At 36.0% G+C, this 25,576-nt stretch overlaps 1 protein-coding gene across 1 annotated transcript in view; it reads left to right on the forward strand.

Moving 5' to 3' along the window:
- The window catches only part of PCDH15 (protocadherin related 15), a 1,717,060-nt gene that overhangs the window by 1,546,965 nt on the left and 144,519 nt on the right, over window positions 1-25,576 (forward strand). The window contains exon 29 of the mRNA XM_074382505.1: window positions 14,499-14,615. Within this exon, the coding sequence (XP_074238606.1) occupies window positions 14,499-14,615 (117 nt within the window). The remainder of the gene's footprint in view (window positions 1-14,498; window positions 14,616-25,576) is intronic.

Here is a 25,576-nt window from a genome sequence, read left to right on the forward strand (position 1 = left end):
CCACTGATCAGTATAGTCAGTCTGGGGTGTGACAGCTGCATTGCAGGCCCTAACTTTTAGGTGATGTGGCTTGCTGGATGTGTGAATAAAGCACTCGGGGTCTTTACTACCTTTCCAGTCTGAGGACAGCAAGAGTAATACCACTGTAGCAGCAGTGGAAGAGGGGCTTTTGGTTTTCCCTGGGTGCTCCACCTCAGGGAAACTCAAAACTACTGCTACTGAGAATGTTTAGCCATGGGGCTGTGTGGCTGCACTGCTGGCCTGAGCTGGGTAAAGAGTGGGAGGCTGAGGCATCACAGAGAGGAGAGTCTGGGCTCTGACTGGAGATGAAAGAAAGATCCCAAAGATTTTACTCGCACCTCCAGGAGGACAGTCATCAGGAATCTTTGGGCTCTTTCTTTCTTCTCTAGTCCAAGGGCAGCCGCGGCAGAACTACTGCCATGGCAGTGACACAGTAGCTCCCACAGTTGACTCTGGGAGCCCCTCCTTAAGGAAATGCAAAGCCACTAGCAGTGGGAATGCTCAGCTGGAGGTGAGGTGGCTGTTCTGTGGTTCAGAGCACAGGCCCTTCCTGGTAAAGAGTGAGAGCTGGGGCTCACGGGGAAGAGAGACTAGGCTCCTCTCTATAGGGTGGCTGTGGTGTGCTGGACTTCCCAGCATAATGACCAGACCCTTTGTTCCCTCCCCAGCCCAAGGGTAGTCGGATGATACCACTGCAGCTACAGTCACAGAGGGGTTGTAGATTGTCTCGGGGGTTTTATTCTCTGAGAAACGCAGAGCCACCACTGACGGAAGTGTCAGGCAGGGACAGGGTGCTTGTACTAGGGGCCCAAGTCCAGAGGCACTGTGCAGTAAGGAGTGGCAGAGGTGGAGACCTGCATAGAAAGCAGGCTAGCCGCTTTTCTGTAATGCTGCTGTGCTGTGCTGTGCTGTGCTGTGCTGTGCTGTGCTGTGCTGTGGGTTCGCATCAGTCTCCAACCACTACATTTGCTCCGGAGCCTGAGGGCAACAGGAGTGGGGACTGTAGTAGAACAGCAAAAATGGTGACCTGCCTTGCCCTCTGGGAACTCTGTCCCAAGGAAGTGAACAACTGCTACTGGCTCAAGAGCCCAAATGGGGGGGTTGCCAAGGTCCCAGTTTGGGAAGCCCTACTCAGTGAGAAGTAGCAAGGGTGTGGACCCATATGGGAAACAGCCTGGCCACTTTATTTTGCAAGGAAACTGTGATGTGTTGGGGGTCTGCATTAGTCCCTGATCCCTGCCCCTCCCAAGCCTAAGAGCAGCAAGAGGGGGCGTTTCAGAGCAGCAAAAATGGCAGCTGGCCTCTCCCTCTGGGAGCTCCAGCATAGAGAAGTATAGACCTGCTCCTGACCCAGGAACTCAGGTGGGACTGGAATGGACATTAGGCCTTACCCTGCAAGGTGTAGCTGACATGAGGCCTGCAATGTTTCACTGCTCAGCCTTGTGGATTTGGCACCTTTACTGGGGGCATCCAAGGGAACCTGGCCTCCCCTGATGCAGGAGCTGCAGCTGCTGGTGCCAGAGTATCTGGGAATACAAGTCTCCTGGGACTCCCTGTGTGCCTGACTACAGCTATGCCAAGACGTCACGTGGCTCTCCATGTCAGCCTGGAGACACTGATGGGGAGCTCATGGGGGAGATCTCCTGAGCCCAGGGATGGAAAAGTCCATGGCAGAAGTGTGGGTCTCTGGGGACTCACTCACTCACAGTTTCCCTACAGGGGGAGGACTCCTCTGGCTCTGTGCTGGAAAAGGTGGGCAGTTGTCCTGTCTTGCTCTCCTCTGTTCTCTGTGTGTCATGCTGTTTCCCTGATGAATTCCAGTGCATCTCCACCTGGATTTTTCACATGAGCTACTGTCCACTCACCAGCCTTTTTTTGTTTTCTCCATGAGACCAACACACACCAGCTAACTCTCGTTAGGCTCTTGGCCCGCACCTCTTCCACTGTCTTGTCTTTACACTTTACCTAGGATTATCTGCTAGCACACACGTTGATGCTGTTTCTTCTGTAGGTACTGTCTGCCGCCACCTCTAAACTATCTTGGAATGGAGATTGTAAGCTCCTTCCATCCTCAGATGCCCTAAACTTAGTAGGAGAGTTTTATTAGGATCTGGGTTCTTTATTTCTCAGGGGTCCACATGTCTATATACTTAATTCTTCCATTTTTGTGTCTTTCTGTCCTAAGATATTTATCTATTTCAGGAGATAGGAAATGTCTATTTCTGGAAATTAAAACATTAGTACTAAGTTTTCTTTGGAAATAGGAACCCTAACTGTCAAAATATTTTCTTAGGTAACTCGATTTCTCTTTTCATATTTCTCCTGAGGCAATGATTGCCAGTGCTCTAGTGGTCTGGGAAAAAAATCAAGGGACGAGTCAAAATTATAAAGAGCCTGAGGAGAGGGCTTTGATTTGTATTGTATTTTAAAATATAATTTTGTCACACTATTGTGTTATAACATAAAAAATCTGTTACAAAAATATTTAGGGAACACAACCTTGGTGGTTATGAAGATGCCAGGATATGTAAGCAAATGAAAAATACTAAGGGGAGAGTGATCTAAATCAACTGATTAAAGCAAAATGTCTTCTGGACTAGGTGAAAAATTTACCTTGGTTTACTGTTGTCTACACATATGACTTGGTAGAATGAACAGTTAAAACATTAAAAATAGAAAAATAATTCATTTATTGGTGGTTTTGGACAAATAAGAAAAAAAAGACCTGCTGTTAATGACATTTCCCCTATTCTACCGAGATTGAAAAATAGATCCTCAAATGGTATGGCCTTTTCTCTGATGAGGATGTGACTGATGATAGACAGTTAGAATAAACACTCAGACTCTGATTTGGCAGCTCTGGATTCAGTTTGGATGTATTTGCTTGGCTTATTTCGATAGGAAAATGTTAGGGTAGTGAAATTATGTTATCAACTCACAAAGCAAGATATGCATTAAGTAACCCTCATTCTGTATCTGGAACTGAACCCTCTAAAAAAGTTCTGTATATTGCCTCACCATCCCTTTATTTCAATATAGGAATATTACTTAATGCTTCTACACAGCAGCTGGAAAGAAATTGCTCACCGATGAGATAACTTATTCCTTATAGAGCGGAGTATTGGGCTAATTTGTGCTGTCTCAGTTGCTTCATCTTATTTAGCGAAGTAAAACCATTCCTTTGGTCAAGGCCTCCTGACTCATGCAAAGTCATTGCCTATTTGTTTTACACTTAAAGCAAAACTTAACATTTAACTCTAGACATATGTACCATTTTATTTTTTCCAAGTTGATCTAAGGATAGTAAAATTTGTAGGAAATTCTCCCAAATGTAGACTGATACTTGCTTTCCTCTTTTCTGATAACTCAGGGTGGAGATTATCACAAATAGAACTTTAAAATTCTAATATATACTACCATATACTACTAAGGCCCATACAATTTTATCCTTGTTTTTTTTTTTAATTTGAAAAGAAAAATGGTGTATGATTCTCATTTCTCTACAAATGTAGTCTTTACCAGCTTTTCAAATTGTCCATATTTGGTCTGTTTACTTGCAGTACTGAAAAGTCGTTTTGTTGATAATAGAATTGCATGATATTTGCTAGTAGATACTTGGACCCAAAAAGTCACAACAGGAAAGCATATTGAAGCTCTTGTTTTCAAAATGAGCAGAAATATAATTTCTTTCGTAAACAGGAGGAAAAATGAAAGATAAAGTGTTTAATGTCTAGTCTATCAAACCTGTTTAAAACTGGAGCGAGAATGGGAAAATTCAAGTATTATTTGGAAAAAAAAATTTTCTACAGTAGAAATAAAATAGTTTATCAAGACACCTTTCTTGATACACAGCTTTCTTACTGTCAAGCTTTAAGAACCCAAAACAAAACCAATGATGATCATAAAAATAACATACATTTTTCTCACAAAGATTTTATAGAACATTAACGCAAAAAGGCTTTTTTCTTGTATATATTAGACATTTTCTTGTGTATTTTACTTGTAGAAGTTTTTCTTGTATGTTTCTAGATATACTAAATATTTAAAAGAACTGAATCTGCGATGGTAGTAAATTAGATGATATAAGCAAATCTCTGGAAAATGAAAAAAAAATTCTAGATAAAATAAAAATAAAGATCCAGAATAATATCTAGCTTTACAAACCAAGTTATAATATAAACCTGGTCTTAGAGTCTGTGTTGTAACATAATATAGAAAGTATACAGAAGGAAAAGGTCTGTTCTACAGCAAACTGAAAACTGAATATGAATCAGAAAAGTTGAATATGTATATGGTATATGATACTAGGCAACATTATAAGGAGTATAAAGAACTTGTCCAAGATAAACAGATGACCCAAGTCATTTTGCTCATTATAACTTTGGATAGAATGGTTGCCTGGGAGTAGGAGAGAGGGAGACATGTTTCTGTGAAGAAAGGAGGCTAGATTCACCCTTGGTTATATTTGCCTGTCTTAGCTTGTAGGTGTGGGAGTAGGCAGGGAGGAGTGAATGGATGAGAAATGAAATATCATCAAGTTCACCTTGTAACAAGGGTTGAGATTATGGTTAAATACAGTGGGTCTTGAAAAATGGAGCTAAGATTTCCACCTTTCAGAGGAGTTTCCTTCTCCAGAAAGAAATATTCCCACCCCGTAGAATAGAATTAAGAGGATAGCTTTTCTATATGAAAACTCAATGCCTGGTACCAACGCAGCATTTGTGAAACCATGGACACCTGAGAGGCGGTTATTATGCAACCCATGCTCCACCATGACAGTATTGATAGGGTCCTGCCCTTAATTTCATCAGAAAAGCTGATACTTGAGAGACCAGGAGGTTGTCCCAGACTCAAACAAAACAGAAATTCTGGACATTTCATTTACACCATACATATTATTCCTTTGTGTGGAGGTAGGAATTTGAATAAATGATAATTTCAGTGAACCAGCTACTGGTTCACTGAAATCTGGGTGTATGGTCAGATATAATATTGTTTTTTTTTTTTTTTTTACAACTTCTTAATTGTTCTCTTGGGGTTGTTTTGAAGTATGTCTTTCAAATGTTTCCCTCTATTCTATACTGCATTTTAAAATTCTTAATTAGTGTGTTCTTTATATTTGTTACCAAACTTGGTGATAGCAGGACAAAATATCTTTAATTCTATTCTAGAGTTTTAGGACTAAGATGTAACATATTTCCTGTAAAGATTCAAACCAGAGAAAACAACGAAAATGTACATATCCAGGGTTAAAAATAGTATACCTAAGTAGTAATGAATCTCTCCCATGGCTCAGTAAATATCACCCACTGGTTGCTGAGAGACTCCAGAAAATGCCTGTCTTGTATACTTTTAACCTTCACTAATTATGTTGTTGCACATGACAGGATCTCATTCTTGTTTATGGCTAAATAGTACTCCCTTTTGTATCAGTACCACACTTTCTTTATCCATTATTCTGTTAATAGACAATTAGGTTGCTTCCAAATCTTGGCTATTGTGAATAGTGCCGCAATAAACATAGGAGTGCAGACATCTCTCATATACTGATTTCCTTTCTTTTGGGCTGTCTAGTAGTGAGATTTCTGGATTAAATGATAACTCTGTTTTTAGTTTTTTAAGGAACTTCCATACTGTTCTCCATAGTGGTTGTACTACTTTGCATTTCCACCAACAGTATGTGAGGGTACCCTTTTCTCTACATCCTCATTAGCATTTGTTATTGCCTGACTTTTAGTTAAAAGCCATTCTAACTGGTGTAAGATGGTGTCTCCTTGTAGTTTTGATTTGCATTCCTCTGATGATCAATGATGTTGAGTACCTTTTTATGTCACTGTTGATCACTTGTATGTCTTCTTTTGAGAAATTTTGTTTAGGACTTCTGCCCATTTTAAAATCGGATTATTAGCTGTTTTCCTATAGAGTTGTTTGAACTCCTTATGTATTCTGGTTATTAAATCCTTGTCCAATGGGTAGTTTGCAAATATTTGCTCTCACTCTGTGAGTTGTCTCTTATACTTTGATGATTCTTTCCATTGCTGTGCAGAAGCTTTTTAAGTTGATACAATTCCATTTGTTAATTTTTTCTTTGGGTGCCTGTGCTTATGGGGTATTACTCAAGAAATCTTTGCCCAGTCCTATCTTCTGGAGAGTTTCCCCAATGTTTTCTTTCAGTAGTTTCATAGTTTGAGGCCTTAGCTTCACGTCTTTAATGAATTTTGATTTGATTTTTGTACATGGCATGAGATGGGGTCTAACTTCTTCTTTTGCATATGGATATCCAGTTTTCCCAGCACCATTTATTGAAGAAACGGTTCTGTCCCTGTTTACATTCTTGGCATTTTTGTCAAAAAAGACTTCACTGTACTTGTATAAACTTATCTGTGGTTTCTCAGTTCTGTTCCATGGATCTATGTGTATTTTTTATGCCAGTACCATGCTGTTTTGGTTACTATAGCTCTATAATATTATTCAAAGTCAGGTAATGTGATTCCTCCAGTTTTGATTTTTTTTTTTAATATAGCTTTGGCTATCTGTTTTTTTGTGTGTGTGCTTTCATATGCAGTTTGGAATTTTTTTTTTCTATTTCTTTGAAGAATGTAATTGGTGTTTGACAGGGATTGCTTGAATCTGTAGATTGCTTTGAGTAGTATGGACATTTTAACAATTTTGATTTTTGCAATCCATGATCATGAGATATCTTTTCATCATTTTGTGTTCTCTTCATTTTCTTGAATACATATTTTATAGTTTCCATTGTAGAGATCTTTCCCTTCCTTAGTTAATTCCTAGGAATTTGGTTTTATTTGTAAATATTTTAAATAAGATTACTTTATTGAGTTATTTTTTGGGCTGTTCACTGTTGACGTATAGAATGCTACAGATATTTCCAGGTTGATTTTGTATCCTGCAACTTTACTGAATTTGTCAGTTCTAATGTATGTGTGTGTGTGTGTGTGTGTGTGTGTGTGTGTGCGTGTGTGTGTGTGTGTATTTAGGTTTTTCTAAGCATTAGATTGTATCATCTGAAAGCAAGGATAATTTGACTTCTTCTTTTCCAATTTAGATGACCATTATTTTGTTTTCTTTTTTGTTTGTTCTTGCTAAGACTTTGAGCACTATGTTGAATAATAGCTGTGAAAGTAGGCATCCTGGTTGTGTTTCTTATTTTACAGGAAAGGTCTTCAGTTTTCCCTCATTCAATATGAGAGTACCTATGGGTCTGTCACATATAGCTTTTATCATGTCAAGTTATGTTCCCTCTGTACACAGATTTTGAGGGTTTTTAATCGCGAAAGGTCATTGAATTTTATTGAATGTTATTTCAGAATCAATTGAAATGATCTTTTTTTGTCATTCATTCTATTGATGATATATCACATTTTTTGATTTTCATATATTGAACCATCCTTGTATCCCTGAGATGAATCTCATTTGGTTATGATTCATGATCTTTTTAATATGATGCTGAATTTGTTAGTATTTTGTTGAGGAATTCTGCATCAATATTCCTCAAGGAGATTGGTATATAGTTTTCTTTTTTGGATGTTTCATTGTCTAGTTTTGGTATCAGTGTATTATTATATCTGTATCTTTTTAGAGTGAGGTTGAAAGTGTTTCCTCCTCCTATTTTTTTGGAATAGTTTGAGTAGGATTGGTGTTAATACTGCTTTAAATATTTGTTAGAATTAAGTAGTAAAGCCATCAGGTTCTGGGCTTTCCTTCGTTAGGTAACTTTTTATTATAGCTTGATATTTGTTTTTGTTATATCTTGTTACTTGATATTAGTCTGTTTGATGGTTTGGATTTCTTCATGGTTAAATCTTGGTGGGTTGTATGTGTCTAGGAATTCGTTTCTTCTAGACTTTCCAGTTTATTGACATATGTTTCTTCATAGTAGCCACTAATGAACCTTTAAATCTCTGCAGTATTAGTTTTAATGCTTTCCTTTTCATATCTGATTTTATTTATTAAAGTCTTCTCTCTTTTGTAGCTAATGCGGCTAAAGGTTTGTCAAGTTTATTTAACTTAAAAAAATACTTTGCGTTTCATTTATCTTTTATATTATTTTCTTCATTTAAATTCATACTCTGATCTCTATCATTTCTTCTAATTTTGGCTTCAGTCTGCTCTTTTCTAGTTTTTAAAGATGCATCATTAGGTTGCTTTGTTTATTTGAAGTTTTTCTCCTTTCTTGATGTAGGCACTTACAGCTATAAATTTCCAACTTAGTACAAATTTCGCTATATCCTATTGGTTTTGGTACTTTGTATATTCATTATCACATGTTTCAAGAAAGTTTTCGAATTCCTCATTGACTCCTGGTTATTCATTAGCATATTGTTTAGTTTCCATATGTTGGTGTAATTTCCAAAATTTATCTTGTTATTTTTTTTTTAGTTTTCTTCTGTTGCAGTGTTTTGAATGTGTTAAGACATGCTTTGTGACCTAAGGTATGGCCCGTCTTTAAGAATGATCCATGTGCTGGGGAGAATGTGTATTCTGCAGCTGTTGGTTGAAGTGTTCTATGAATAACTATTAGATCCATTTGTTCTACAGTGGAGATTAGATCTGATGTTTCTTCATTGATTTTTTTTTTTTTTTTAATGGAAGATCTGTCCAGTGCTGAAAGTGGGTTGTTGAAGTCTCCAGCTAGTTTTGTTTGGGGAGATATATATATATATATATATATATATATATATGAAATGTGTTTCTTGTAGGGAACAGATCATCTTGTCTGTTTTTAATCCATTTGTCTACTCTACGTCTTTTGATTAGAGCATTTAATCCCTTTACGTTCAATGTTATTGTTGATAACAAGGATCTATTGCTTCTATTTTGTTATTTGTTTTCTGGTTATCTGATAGTTTTGTGTTCCTTCTTTCTTTCCTTCCTAACTTCCTTTTAGTAAAGGTAATTTACTCTGGTGATATGATTTCATTTACGTTTTATTTTTTAATGTATCTGTTGTATGTTTTTTGGTTTGAGGTTATCACTGAGCTCGCAAATACTATCTTATAACCCATTATTTTAAGCTGATAAAAACACTGTTTGCATTAAAAAGCAGACAAGAACAAAAACTAAGGAAAACTCCACACTTCATCCCCATGCTTTTTAACTTTTTGTTGTTTCTATTTATACTTTATTTACTGTCTATGTCTTGAAAATTAGTTGTAGTTATTTTTGATTGTTTCATGATTTAGTCTATTTGACTAAAGATATTCTATTCCATTTCTATAAGAATATTTTTACACCACAGTTACAGTGTCACATTATTCTATTTCCTGTGAACATACTACTACCAGAAAGTTTAAAAGTTTTGTACCTTCAGATAATTTCTTATTACTCTTTAACTTTCTCTTTTTTGTTGAAGAACTTTCTTTAGCATTTCTTACAGGACAGATCTGGCATTGATGAAATCCCTCAGCTTTTGTTTGTCTGGGGAAGTCTTTATTTCTCCTTCCTGTCTGAAGGATATTTTAACCAGATATACTCTTCTACAATAAAAGGTTTTTGTTTTTTTTTTTTCAGCACTTTAAATACATCATGCCACTCTCTCCTGGCATGTAAGGTTTCTGCTGGAAAGTCTGCTGCCGGATGTATTAAAGCTTCATTGTATGTTATTTGTTTCTTTCATTTTACTGCTTTTAGAATCCTGTGATCATCCTTGACGTTTGGGAATTTGATTATTAAATGACTTGAGATAGTATTCTTTGGGTTAAATCTGCTGGTAGTTCTATAATCTACTTATAATTGGATATTGATATCTTTCTCTAGGTTTGGGGAGTTCGTTGTTATTATTCCTTTGAATAAACTTTCTACTCCTATCTTTGTCTCTTCTTTAATGCCAGTAACTCTTAGATTTGCCCTTTTCAGGCTATTTTCTATATCTTGTAGGCAAGTGTTATTGTTTTCTGTTCTTCTTTTCTTTTGCCTCCTCTGATTATTTTGAAATGGCCTGTTTTCAAGCTCACTAACTTTCTTCTGCTTGGTCAGTTCTGCTATTAAAAATCTCTGATGCATTCTTCAGGGTGTCAATCAAATTTTCAACTCCAGAATTTCTTCTTGATTTTTAAAATTATTTCAATCTCTTTTTAAAATGTATCTGATAGAATTCTAAATTCCCTCTCTGTGTTATCTTGAATTTTCTGAGTTTTCTCAAAACAACTGTTTTGAATTCTGTCTGAAAGGTCACTATCTCTGTTTCCCCAGGATTGGTTCCTGGTGACTTGTTTAGTTCATTTGGTGAGTTCATGTTTTTCTGGATGATATTCATGCTTGTGGATGTTTGTCTGTGTCTGAGCATTTAAGAATTGGTTATTATTGTAGTCTTCACAGTTTGGATTTGTTTGTATTTGTTACTTGGAAAACTTTTCAGATCTTTTAAAGGATTTGGGTGTTACTAAAGCTGTATCTGCTTTAGGAGGCACCCCAAGCCCAGTTATACTGTGGTTCTTGGAGACTCTTACTACCTTAATGATCTTGGATAAGATCCAGAAGAATTCTCTTAATTATCAGGCAGAAACTCTTATTCTTCTCCCTTACTTTCTCTCATACAGAGTGTCTCTGTTTGGAGCCACCTGGAGCTGTGGATGGGGTGACACAGCACCACTGTAGACACCACCAATAGGAATGCACTGGTTCATACCTAAAGCCAGCAAAGCACTGGGTCTTGTCTAATACCTGCTTTAACCACTCTGGCTGCCATTTATGTTTATTCAAGTCCATGAGTCTCTATAATCAGCAGTGGCAAAGCCAGCCAGGCCTGTGTCTTTCGCTTCAGAGTGGCAAAATCCCCCAGGTCCTGAACAGGTCTAAAGGTGCTTTCTAGGAGCCAAGGACTGAAGTCAAAAACCTTAGAATTCTACTTGATGTTCTATTGTACTGTGACTGACTAGGTACTCAACCTATGACAAATAGTCCTTCTCCACAAGCAGAAAGGAGCCTTACCCTGTGCAACTATCGTAGACCCTTGGGGAGACTGCCAGGCTACCACCAATGTTCACCTATGGCCCATGGCCTGCTAAGTCAGCTTGTGGTGAATATGCCTAGCTTGGCAGTAAAAATATCAAATATTTTGTTTAGCTGCACATGTGGCCTTTAAGGACTCTATATACAGAAGCATACAAATAGGGAAATAAGTCAGTAAAGACAAGGAGACAATCCAGAAATTAAGAGAGGAAAAAGGAACAGCAGAATGTAAATAATACGAGAAATACGAGAAACAGCAACTGGAACAGCAACTCTAAAGTGTCAGTAGTGGAAAAGAGCACTGGTAACAGGCAAGCAATCAACTGTACACCCTTCCACGTAAAAGGATGTATCGGTTCCATAAACCTAAAGGCATTATGGAGGGCAAGGCAGCCATAGAGCTCAGCAAGGACAATGCTAATAGTAGACCACACTACAGAAACAACTGAAGTCATTCTGCCCATTGGCTTATGCTGTCTGTGTCTCCTCATAGGGCATGCATTAGCTTTCATATAGTAAGGGCTGGCATTTGCTACATATTCATCATTTTTTAAAAGATGATCAATCTTTAACTAGTTAGAACTTTCTACTTATCTTCTAAATAAGCCCTGTTCTATGGGGTTTTGCCTGTCATTCCAGAAAACCAAAAATGTTATCATCTTTTTCTCTTTATTTTTTTGGTGTGTGGAACTTCAACTTGTCATTAAATTTACAAACTTAATGTCAAGTTCTTATCTTCCTGGCATGCTCATTAAAAAGATTCCTTGAATCTTCTTGGTAGTCTGCTAAAGTAGAAATAGTATCTGTGATTATTACAGACTTTAATGTAGAAAATAAATAAACATAGCTTTTCTCCTGTTAACTACCTATACCTTCAGGTATAATTTTATTTGCTTGATGTATGGAAACAAAATGCAAGCTTTATTGGTATAGCCATTTTTTAAATTTTGTCTTAAAAAATACCATAATGTTTTCAAGTTGTAAAACATAACATTCAGAACACTCTTTTGAAGCACTGAAACTAATTTTTCTTGAGACCAAGAAAAATTTTAACCAAAAGAAACAAACCATTATGGGTTTTAATGATACAATTTATAACTAGAGTACAGAAGAGGAAATATTTCTTTTTGTCAATACTACCCTCTAGTGGAATAATGGGCAACAGAAAAGAGCATAGTTTTGGAGTGCTGAGCATATCCTTAATTTAGAAAATAGAACATTTGTACAGAAGCAGATTTATGTACATTTTTCTTCAGATGTCCCTGAGCATAAATATAATGAACTATTGATTATACTTGTTGGCATTGCATTTCAATACATTTCTCCTTCTGAAATAATGCATTGTGGAAAGACTATATGCAACTGGCGGTATAATTAGCCACAATCAAATATTATAACCCCAAAGTATGTACAACATGTCATAAAAAGAAATACCGCTACAATAACTACATTAATTTATTCTTCATCTTGTCAGTAGAAAATAAAGAGGGAGGAGAACCAGTCTTTTCATAGGCTACAGTCACTTACAGCCTTAGGTGTGCATCTAATCAGTTTGTGAATCCACTGTACATTCAAGTTAGAAAGTGAATCCAATGAATACTTCCCAAGCAAATAAAAAGTCCATTGTGTTAAAAACTGTATACATCTATGTTGACATAATTGGAAAAGTATATACCTTTTTTGGTTTCTAAATAATCAGATTTTCCAAAAAGTACTTTGTGACATTAAGGTTTTAAGTTTCCCCTGAGAGTAATAAAGAATAAAATATGTAAGAACATTTTGAGCTCATTGGAAACTCATGTATGAAAAAATTGCAGTGTTAGGCTCCTTTTCTAACCTTCGGAATCAATTTAGGGGTGTTAAAGCATTTCCACACCCTTAGTTATCACATCCACTCATTAAGTTAATTGGCACTCTTGGAAAGAGCATTAAAAAGTTTGCATGCTAATGTTTTATTTCTTTACCCCCTACATTGAGCCTAAAGATCAATATCCTACACAGTCTTCATTATAAAGATTCTTGGTTCATTTACTTGTTCAGATTCTAAAGTCCGTAATTTATTTAAAAAAATCTTTTTCATATAAGAAATTGTGAATACTATAGGCCAAAACATAAGAAATGTTATCTTTTATTTTTCACTTTTGTGTACAGTTCAATTCTTCCTATTAGAATATGCAGGTTTATTCATATTGACTACTCAGAACTCAACTCTATGGTGAATATAAAAGGAAGCACTGTTTGATAGTAAGAGATAATTATTCTGACTTCTTTCCAAAAGGAGAAGTTTACAATTGATTAATTTGTGTGTTTCCAACTTGATACCGTACAGGAAAATTGTTGTGTCTGAACAAATATCAAAGAACCTGTAGATTTTTAAAATTTTGTTTTTAATAGCAAGTGAGAAAAATGTTTCCTGGGGAGGAAGAACAAATATAATTAACAAATTTAGCTTTCAGTTCAAATATGTTTGACCCATGCTACCCAAAACACTGTAGGGGTATAAGGATTATTAAACTATTATAAATAAATAAATCTTCCATATTAATAAGCATTATTTATAGAAAAAACATAATATACCATTCTTCATGAAAGATAAGATGATTCAGAAAAAATGGTTGCTTTCAGGGGACTTGATTTATTATTTTAGCTCTGACAAGTAAGTAGATTAATTTAGTCAAAGTCACTAGCCTGTTTGCAGATCAATATTCTGACTATCTTAATGGCAGTTAAGTGACACAAAGACAAAGACATCTTTTTCTTGAGTCACAACAGTATACTCAGTGTCTGGCACTGGGTTATAAAAGTGGGAAATAACTGATAACTATTTATTTAATGAACTTGGCACTACATGAGTAACAATGTATATATATCGCCAAATTGGAAAAATAAAATAAGATATGCATAAATTCTCAAAAAATTTCAGTAAATTAACATTGTTTTCTACATATAAATATATCTAATCTTTACTGCCATTTTGTAGTGCACTGCAGAGAAAATCTCCTTTTATCGTGTAAAATGGCAGCAAAAGATAGTATCTGAAATGTTCTAATCACAGTATTATGCTAAGTATATAAAACACTTTACATTGCTACAAAAACATATGAAGGACTTTAAAAAATAGATCTTTTACTTCTGCTTCAAAGAATGTGGCTTTTTAAGAAACTTGTTCTTACTTGTTTACAAATATTAAAATTTTACCTCATACCATTAGAAGTAAGCTACAGAAAAATACAAGGGTCACTCCAGTCTCCAAAAGGTATGTTTTTGAGGGTGAAAGACTTTATTCCAGTGGAATGGCCTTCAGTTGATATCCACACATTAATATTGCATGAGAACTCTGACAGTTTCCTCCGAGGCGCCAGTCTGAAGTGAGAGTAATGGAACTGAGAGAATGGAAGGCTGGCAGTGTCAAATGAGCTGTGTGACATGAAGAGTGGGAGTCAATCTAGTAACTATCCCTAACCTGGTTGCAACTGAAGTTCTGAACCCCTAATTGTGTTTTACAGGATATGAATGATTATCCTCCTGTATTTAGTAAAAGAATATACAAAGGGATGGTGGCTCCAGATGCAGTCAAGGGTACACCTATCACAACAGTTTATGCTGAAGATGCAGACCCTCCTGTAAGTAGATTAATATTCTAAACTGTACTAAGAAAAATCCTTAAAACTCACAAATGACTCAATCACAAACAGCCAAAGTAGTCTCTGTGAATTTCACTCTATTTATTCATACATTTTATGTTATTTTGCTTATTTCATCCACAGGTACACAGCATATTTCAAATCACTTTTAAATGAGCCTAGGAAAATAAGGAATATGCTTTTTGTTTTTCTAGAATGCTCAAATTTACTAATTTATCTCAATTTTAAATATATGTGAAAAGAATTGTCTCCATTTGTAAGCTTCACTTAATTTAGATGTTTTAAAGTTACGTATTTTCCATTGTATGCATATATGACTATTTTATTAGCAAACTCCAGATGAACATATCGCATACAACTTATATTGAATGTGTTTATTTTGGTGAATTAAAAAGTTTAAGGTTGCTTATAGAAAATAAATAACAGATTCTTTTTTCATACAGAACTTTACTTCTTTTGGAATATCCCAAATTATCTTTCAAGACAAGGTTTTTAATTAAAATATTATTATAGCAGAAGTGATGAAATACTATATAGAATTAATAGGATAAACATAAAAATGCTTTGATTAATACATGATTGTTATATAAATATTAATTATTTGTTATCCTAAGAAATGAATAATTTAAATTTTTCTTTGAGTGGGGTCACACTATAAGTTGGTGGCTGATTAATTTTAGAAAAATACAGATAAAAGCTAAATGAACTATTTTAGAAGAGTAATAAAATAAGCTGAATCTTATAAGTGATTTAGAAATTTTGTTTTCTATTGCTAATATAAATAGTATTTCTCTTAATGTTGTACTTTTAATTAAAGGTGAATAGCATCATAACATTTTTCAGCTTCAATTTGGGCAAGTCTTAAAAGCTCTATTGTGACTATAAGGAATCAAAATATACTAATGTTAACATTAAAGTGGTGACCATTAATTCAGAAGCTCCTTTTCTTAGGTGTGTTAAAATGTCTTTGAAATTGCTTTATTGTGTTTTGGCATATATGATAGGCAAAATTTCATAGACTTGAGCTCATCAATAAAGATGGTGAATGTGAAACTGGCAATTTGTCAGGTTTTTTTTTTTTGAAACAGAGTCTTGCTCTGTCGTCAGGTGCCAGGCTGGAGTACAGTAGCAGGATCTCGGCTCACTGCAACCTCCCCCTCCCAGGTTCAAGCAATTCTCCTGCCTCAGCCTCCCGAGTAGCTGGGACGACAGGCATGCGCCACCACGCCTAGCTAATTTTTGTATTTTTTAGTAGAGATGGGATTTCACCATGTTGGCCAGAATGGTCTCAATCTCTTGACCCTGTGATCCTCCTGCCTTGGCCTCCCAAAGTGCCGGGACTACAGATGTGAGCCACCACACCTGGCCAATTTATCTGTTTTTTAAGTAAATTGTAACATGTGCAATATACTTTGAAATTAGGAATGTGTATTCAATTTTATTCAACATATATGTTTTTAGCACCAACTATGTACTGGTCATTGTGATAACCAGTTTTGGTCTCAAGAAACTGATAATCTTAAGGAAAAGACAGAACTATAAATAGAAACTATAATATTCTGTACTTAATGACTGTAAGCAAACACAATACTAACATACATTTTTAAGAAATTTTCATCAGCACATAATTTAACATAGAGTCTAATGGCATTAATGATGAGAGACTAAAAGTAACGCTGTTGGTCACCTACACGGGACAGACCTCAAAGTCTTCCTATAGACAGTGAAATTCTTACTTCCCTTTTGGTGGTAATGACTGTGGTGCCTGGCTTGGCATTCAGAGCACATCCACCAATGTGCAAAAAGTTGTCTTGCTTTGTTGTCTGTTCTATAAAGAAGTTAAATTACTAATAGAAAGTATTTATTGAGAGAACAAGCTCTGTTTTTACACTCTGAAGCTCTTTTAAAGAAATTTGCCAGACTTACGTGTCATATTTCTTTGGAAGAGGTTTTTAGTTTTGCATTCCCAGTAGTGATTTTTAGCATTTAATAATTGATGTTGGCCTTTCATTAGATAGAAAGTGGATGCCAGTCATTCAGTTGAAATATCGAGTATATTCATTTTAGCTATTGAGGATATATTTATCAGACTCAGTTTTGCTCCTTGGAACACCGACAGTCTTTTGGTACAGCCATGATCAGAATTGAGCCTTTGAATCATAGCTGCCAGTTGTGTCCCTTAAATGAGCATAGTTGCCATTTGGCTGCACCTAGACAAATTCTAAATCAAAGCTCAATTCCATGAAAATTTTTGGAATTACTATATTGTATAATTATTTAAAAAATATTACACTTGATTTTTACCCTTATTTTATGTTGATACCATAAAGACAGAATAAGTATTATTTGGATAGGCTTGCCAAGTGTTTTCTACTCTGTTATAAATGTTTATTAATTAGAAGGAAATAGTTTCAATTTCATACTTTTCGGGGATACTATGCCACCACTGAGGCTGTAAGTATCTATCTTAACACTGTATGTTTATTTAATAGTCTCTCTTCCAAACTAGAATGTAAGGTCTTTGAGGGCAGGAATCAAAATTTATTTCGTTTTGTATTCCCATGTCTAACTCTTAGCCTGCTACTTACTGGTCTGCCAGAAAACGTTTGTTGCATAATTGAATAGGTAAATAAATAAATGCTTATTCTGTATTCTTCAGGATTGACAAAATGTGCCATATTTTCAGAAATAAAGTTTTATTTGACCCTGGAAAAAATTCTTAGTATCTCTAAGCCTTAGTTTGGCCATTTAAGGGCCATGAGAATTAAATAATTGATGTATATATATGTTCAGCAAGACTTCTGCCACCACGTATATTAAGTATTACTATTATTAAGCAATAATTTTAATTTCTAGAGATTGACCACATCATTTTCAAGGCATTCTGTTTCTTTTGAATTAACTGAGGACCACTCATTTTAAACTATAAAATAGCAACGACAAAACTTTTTTCCTTTTTTTTTTTGAGATGTCACCAGGCTGGAGTGCAGTGGTGCTATGTCGGCTCACTGCAACCTCTGACTCCCGGGTTCAAGCAATTCTACTGCCTCGGCCTCCCAAGTAGCTAGGACTATAGGTGCACACCATCATACCCAGCTAATTGTTGTATTTTTAGTAGAGATGGGGTTTACCATATTGGCCAGGATGGTCTTGAACTCTTGACCTTGTTATCCACCCCCCTCAGCCTCCTAAAGTGCTGGGTTTACAGACGTAAGCCACTGCGCCCGGCCAACAAGGAAATTTTTTGAAAGATCAGAGAAATTAGAAAATCTCTGAAAGCTGGAGAGAGCACTGTTGTTGAATATAAATTAAGATGTGTAAAATACATGTTTGGTAAAACTGAAGTGCTCCACATGGAGGAAAAACATCTTCCAGGAACTTTTCTCCCTACTGAATTAAAGCTGAGAGGATCCCTTTTTTCTGCCTTGCTTTTGGGACAGCATTGACATTATGAAGCTCACATGAGACATGAATAGTGAATGAGGGATCATTTTGGAAATTAAAAATGACTAACCTTTTATTTATTTTCACCAGAAACGTCTCATTCTGAATTTGACAAAACGAAACTGGAGCTATAATGTTTTTTTGCCTAGTTTCGTTCTTTTTGAAACTGCATTTATTAGGAGATTTTTGGGAACAGGGTTAAATAGTGACAGAATAGTGTCCTTTGTGAGTATGTGAGGGAAATAATTGGGATAAATAGAGTTTATGTTTCATCTTCATTTTATCTCCAAGAAGTAAAGCATTGTTTGTACCAATCCTTACATTTTATGTATTTAGGAATTTATAAGGTTTTTGTTTAAAGTACGGTAGTAATTGGAACATGTATAATATGAGAGATTTTGACCAACTTTTTTATTTTTACATATACATATGTGTATATAATATTGTGAGAATTATGTAGACATTTAAGACTTCTTTTTTTCAGGCTTCGATACTGATTTATGAGATAGATATGCTCCATAAAAATTCTTGCAATTTTAATAACTTTGGACTTTAAAATCAGTTTGCAAATATTTAGTATTCTCACTATATTTTTTCAGAAAGTATATTTATAAAGAGAAAATCATTACAACTGTGAAGCATTTTATTTCCCTCTTTTGAGAACTATTGTAGCCTTTCAGAGTTTAGATGAGCTACCTGAGGAATTATTTCCAAAGGGATTTTAATACCCATCTGTCATTCAAGGATACTTCTGGTGATCTCTAGAGAACGAAAAAAGATGGCCAGGTCTTCTTTTCTATGATGTATGCCTGTGTTTTATTCAAATGTCATGATGTTACACAATATGCTATGTAATTATGGATGTCCTCTCCCAATGTTTAATGCTACAAATAGTCATTCTGTTACAATCTATTAGTCGGGGCATATTAACAGTAGAAAGCAAGCAACAGCCATCCTTATCTGTAATTTGATGCTTGCTGGCTTTGTGTGCCATAGTTAAAACTATTCAGTACCAGGAGTGTTATAAAATTGCATTTTTCTTTCCTGATAGATTGCATTTTTCTGTATCATTTTCACTTGATATCACTACTGATCTATTTTTCATGACTCACCACATACTGGCTTGTGTTCTTATCCTGTATTGATTTACATTGTTGCTAGCAATGTAGCAGAAACTCCGTCGGAGATCAGCTGATACGAACTATGATTTCTCCCCCAGGAGCATGAGGAGGGAGTATACATAGTTCAGAGTTGTTTTGTTTTGTTTTGTTTTCCTTCACATCAAAGCTGTTAGGGAAATCATCAAGATCTACTTTTACTGTGAATGTCAGCTTGTGAAAATTGAGGTGATATAGCCCCAGCCTGACTCCCATTGGTCTCAAATACTTAATTAGAAAGAAGGCACAGCATGAAACAGTTGGGGCTTGATCTTTAAAATGGCAATGGGATATAATTAGATTTGAAAGTGTAAACAGGTATAAAAAGGAAGGTTGAGTGAAAAATGGTTATATTATTAATAATACGTGAAATCAGTATTAGAATTAATAATGCTGATGTAAATAATGCTCTTTTAATTTAGAAACTGTCATAGTTACCAGAGCTAAAGGGGTATTTTTCTTTTGTTATAAATGAAAATATGCATAAAATTTGTTTCAACCTTTATAAAAGTGTCCTTCAGATCCCATAACGCATTACTAAATAAAACTAAAATCTAGCTTGAAAAGGTCTCCATACTCACATACTTAACAGGTAGACAGACAAAAAGACTAACTTTAGTAGTGTTTTCCTGCAACAACAGCTTAGTCTCAGTCAATTCCAGTAGCTTTAACGGCTCATAGGTGGCCAACTGTTTAAACTTTGTTTAAGGCAAATGCTAAGCTGTAACGAATCCAGCTGTTTCTGTATCTCAGTTTTGGTTTTTGCACATCACATTTTCTTCCCATGAATATTTGACCATGTGACAGTGCCAGAATCTCTCTGAATTTTCTTTGATTCTGAGGGCTGTCTGATTTGCTAGTCATTTTTTTTTCTTTTCTCAATTAAACTCTCTTAAATTTGCCTAAAGTTTTTTTGTTTGTTTGTTTGTTTGTTTTTTTAACAGTATCACTAATTTACATATTTTGGGGGTGGGGAATAAGAATATACTTCACAGGACTTGGGTCCCAATATACTTTAAGCAAGACAGGTTTCCAAGAAAATTGAGTGAAATGTAACAGGCTTTCTCTGGGACAGGCCCACAGACCTCCCTTTTGGCTTAAATGATATCCTTTATTCTGAATGTCTTGCCAGAGGAAATGGAAACACACCCTCTGAAAGGGTATCTTGACTTCTCATGACCTGGATTCTTAGCCGTGACACCCTCTATGCTAAGCTACTCAGAATTCCTGGTCTTATCTTTGTCCTTTTGCAATTCTTTCATTTTCGTGGGTGGCAGCTATCTTTGGACAGCAGCCCTGCAATGAAACACAGGCCTAACACAGCCTAGACACTATGTCACAGCCTGACACATGAGGTCAATTTTAGGACAAATTAAATTTGAAATTATTTCAAAACATCTAAGTGCAGTTATCTGTAGAATGGCACCTATATCCTCCCCATCCCCTCGGCCTGAGGTGTGGAGGATGGAGGCTGAGGGAACGATACCCTGGGCTGGCAGAAAGCTTATCTGTTGCCCAGTCATCAAACCAAGGAGTGCATGAAACCTAACTCTGGGAGGAGGCTGGAGGAAGATGGCAGGGTGAGGCGAGGCTAAGGTTGCCTTTACACAGATTGGAAACTCTGTGAGGAGGACCTGAGTTGATAGGTATTGAGTTGCTGCAGCTGCTTTGATCTGATGCCAGGATGCATTTATGGGACTGAGATGCAGTTGCATTTATGGGACTGAGATGGATCAGGCAGAAAATATCAGGCAAAGATCTTAAAAAAGAAATGTGAACACAGGAGTTACCCGAATGGAGAGAGGTTCAAGCTCTGAGAGTGAATACATTCTCCAAGAATGAAAATATCATCAAAGAAAAACCTGGAAAGAGACTCTCAAAATTTGGGAATATGTCAGGGACTGATTAGTGGAAAGAGCCAAAGAAAGGAAAGACTGACAAGATGGAAGGGAACTCTGTTAGTGACGTGGTACAGATGAAAAGACATTTTCCATGTGAAGATGAATGGTAAGAAAACCTTCGCAGACAGGGCAAGGAGGATGAAACCTAAAGGAAGGACCACAGTTCTGTTGATTAGGAACCCACTGGCCTCTGGTTTCCTGATGCTGCCTTCTTACTTTTCAAACTCTTAATTTTCATAAGTCTTAGTCATTGGGGGTATGACTTTTATTTATGATTCACTTTTTTAACTCTTTAAATTTTTTTTCATTATATTTTCTTTGAATAGTCATGTACATTTTATTTAAAAATAATCTTTGGTGCCTTAATTATATTTCCTAGGCATATTTACAGCGGCTATTTATTCTGCCATGTTTAAAATGATGTATGGTTTACAACCCTCCTTTTATATTCTGATCCATCAACTCTTAAGCTCTTCATTTGCTGCACTTCTTAGTTTATTTATGTCTTTAATTTATTGAGGCTATATACTTTGTATGTTCTTATGTGACACTTTTCTTTGCTTATACATATAAAACTTGATAGACCACTAGAGTCTTCGATCAAAATTTTTTCCTTTGAAGCTGTATAGACAATGTTTTACTATTTATTATTTAATAAATTATAAAGTATGAAGCCACATTAATTTTTCTTCATTTTTAGATATTTAGTCTTTATCTGCTTGTAAAATCTCCATTTTTATATTAAAGTTTTTTACTAGTATATATTTAGATATTCTTTTCTTTGTATGAATTATGTCTGGTATATGATGGCCCCTCATATGCAAATTTATATAGTTTATCAGCTCAATAAAGTTTTCATTTTATTTATTTTTTGAGGTGGAGTTTTACTCTTACTGCCCAGGCTGGAGTGCAATGGCATGATCTTGGCTCACCGCAACCTCTGCCTCCCAAGTTCAAGCAATTCTCCTGCCTCAGCCTCCCAAGTAGCTGGGATTACAGGCATGTGCCACCATGCCTGGCTAATTTTGTGTTTTTAGTAGAAACCAGGTTTCTCTTTGTTGGTCAGCTGGTCTTGAACTCCCAGCCTCAGGTGATCTGCCCTCCTCAGCCATCTTTATTTCTGCCTTCATTTCATTGTTTATCCAGTCAACATTCAAGAGCAAGTTGTTCAGTTTCCATGAAGCTGTGCGGTTCTGAGTTAGTTTCTGCATTCTGAGTTCTAACTCGATTGCACTGTGGTCTGAGAGACTGTTTGTTATGATTTCTGTTCTTTTGCATTTGCTGAGGAGTGATTTATTGCCAATTATTTGGTCAATTTTAGAGTAGGTGTGATGTGGTGCTGAGAAGAATGTATATTCTGTGGATTTGGGGTGGAGAGCTCTGTAAATGTCTATTAGGTTTGCTTGTTCCAGGTCTGAGTTCAGGTCCTGGATATCCTTGTTGATTTTCTGTCTGGTTGATCTGTCTAATATTGACAATGGGGTGTTAAAGTCTCCCACTATTATTGTGTGGGAGTCTAAGTCTCTTTGTAAGTCATTAAGAACTTGCCTTGTGTATCTGGGTGCTCCTGTATTGGGTGCGTATATATTTAGGATCGTTAGCTCTTCTTGTTGCAGTGATCCTTTTACCATTATGTAATATCCTTCTTTGTCTCTTTTGATCTTTGTTGCTTTAAAGTCTATTTTATCAGAGATGAGAATTGCAACTCCTGCTTTTTTTTGCTCTCCATTTGCTTGGTAGATCTTCCTCAATCCCTTTATTTTGAGCCTTTATGTATCCTTGCATGTGAGATGGGTTTCCTGGATACAGCACACTGATGGGTTTTGGCTTTTTATCCAATTTGCCAGTCTGTGTCTTTTGATTGAGGCATTTAGTCCATTTACATTTAGGGATAGTATTGTTATGTGTGAATTTGATACTGTCATTTTGGTGCCTACCACATAATAATAACATAAATTAACTATCATTTTTGTATGTTTACTCTGGTCTTTTTTATGCTTTAAGTCTGTGAGATCTGTCGTCCATATTTATATTTTTGGATCTGCCTCCTTCTCTTTGTGCATTTCCCCTGCATTCTGGAAAATCTTGCAAAGATCAGAGGTCCAGGAACCTGAGCATAGGTTGTAGAAAAGAATGAAGTAGTATAAGGTACTAGGGATGTCAGGAAGGTGCTGTGCCTCTGAAACATGACCACGAAGTATTTTTCCTGCTTGATCTTCTCTCAGCATGGGTTTATAATCTAAGGACTGGACCTGAGTATTTTGCTCTGAAGTCTCCCTTTGACTAGACTACCAGGTTAGCTAAATGCTGTAGCTTGTTTGGCTTCACACCTAGCTGTTCCACTCACCATGTTAATGCAGAGCCCGCCACCCCATCTTCTCTCTCCAACCTCAAGCCATCTTTACTAGAGTCAAATAAGTTAAAGGCATTCAAGACAATGCTGCCATTGTCAGGAACATTATCTGTCATATTAGGAACTTTCTAACATACCTCAGAGACTCCTATACAGCTGTGATCATTAGTGTGAAGTATTCTGGGAACTTCTGGCACAGCAAGATTTGATTAAAACATAGCAAAAAGAGCCGGGTGTGGTGACTCATGCCTGTAATCTCAGCACTTTGGAAGGCTGAGGCGGGCGGATCACCTGAGTTCAGGAGTTCAAGACTGGCCTGGCCAACATGCTGAAACCCCATCTTTAAAAAAAAAAAAAAAAGTAGCAAAATGAATGAAATATAAGAACTGAGTGCTCAATAAATGGTTAGAAAAAGAAAGCAATACCATTACACAGTTTTTTTTTTTTTTACCACATAGTAGCATCTATAATTTTTCTTTCAAACATAATTGTTAGCAAACAACACCAAAATCTCACTGGTTTACAAAAGTAAAGATCAATATTATTATTTATGGGTCTGTGAGGCAGTTAGGAGTTGGCTGACCTTGGCTGGGTTCCTGTCTCGTCCGCATATCTCCTTCTGCAGGGACCCATGGCTAACCAGGACTGCTTTTCATATGGTGAGAACAGAATCTCAAGAGAACTTTTCTTAACCATGTGATTACATGTAATGACTGCTCCCATGTCACAGTTCTTCATGTTTGTTGACCAAAGCAAGTCACTTGGCCTAGCCAGGTGCAAGAAAGTGGAGAGGATATTTGCTGAACTATAATATAATATATCATATATGGTCTAGTTAAAAGATTCTCCTTATATGTATTTTTAAAATTGCCATTGGTGGCAAAGAGAGGTAGGAAAAAGGTATGAGAATAAAAGGAGAGAAAGAAATGAATAAACAACATGCCTTGAAGATCCATCAATGATAATGTTTCATAAAATAAAGATTATATTTAACTCAAATCTGTGCCTTTGAGATCCAAACACAATAAAAATTCTTCAAGATTTACTATATGTTTGTACTTTGAATAGTATTTAAAGAGCTTCTATTATATAAGAGATGCTAGATTAAGCAGTAAAGGAAAAGTGTCATGGTTCCAAGCCTTAGAATTTCAAAATTAAAATGATAAAACTTAAAAAGTCCATCAAGTAACTAGAAACATCAAACCATGAAAAGTACCTAAAAAGAAATGTTTAGAGTTCTGTGAAACCAAGTAAGAAAGAACATGATTGTACTTACAGAGTCAAGGAAGGTTCTAGAAGTGATTCTGAGCTGAGGTATGAAGGTTAGGCCAAGACAAAGTCATGTAACAAAAGAATGGGCTGGGCACTATGGCTCATTCCTGTAATCCCAGCACTTTGGGAGGTCGAGGTGGGCGGATCATGAGGTCAAAGGATCAAGACCATCCTGGCCAACATGGTGAAACCCTGTCACTACTAAAAATATAAAAATTAGCTGGGTATGGTGGCGTGCAACTTAATCCCAGCTACTCAGGAGGCAGAGGCAGGAGAATCACTTGAACCTGGGAGGTGGAAGTTACAGTGAGCAGAGATCGTGCCACTGCACTCCAACTTGGTGGCCAAGCAAGACTCTGTCTCAAAAAAAAAAAAAAAAAAAAAAAAAAAAATGAATCAAGCCCTGAAGTGTGAGGAAGAACAGTAACTTTCAAAAACGGAAAAGAGACCATTTTTCTTTATTCAGGAGGATGGGAAGGGAAACCTAAGTTGGATTCTGCTTAGTCTGGTAGATTGTGAAAACAGTGTTAAGAATTGTTTTATCCCAAGAAAAATGGAAGGGCTTTGAGGCATACAATATAGGGTCATTGATTACTAGCTCAGGTAAGGTTCACTTCTAATTTCCTTTGGTTACATAAATTGTCTTGTATGAGGAAACTCTAAATGTGTGCCCAATGTCATCTTTATAAAATTAACAACTATATTTAAATAAATTTTACAAGGACTGTATTATTTGATGTTTTTAAGGATTGAGTTATGTTTACCTTTGAAAAACACATTTCCCAAAACATTTTGTGGTAAATAGCCTTAAAG

This window comes from Saimiri boliviensis, chromosome 12, assembly GCF_048565385.1.
Source record: "Saimiri boliviensis isolate mSaiBol1 chromosome 12, mSaiBol1.pri, whole genome shotgun sequence".
NCBI lineage: Eukaryota > Metazoa > Chordata > Mammalia > Primates > Cebidae > Saimiri > Saimiri boliviensis.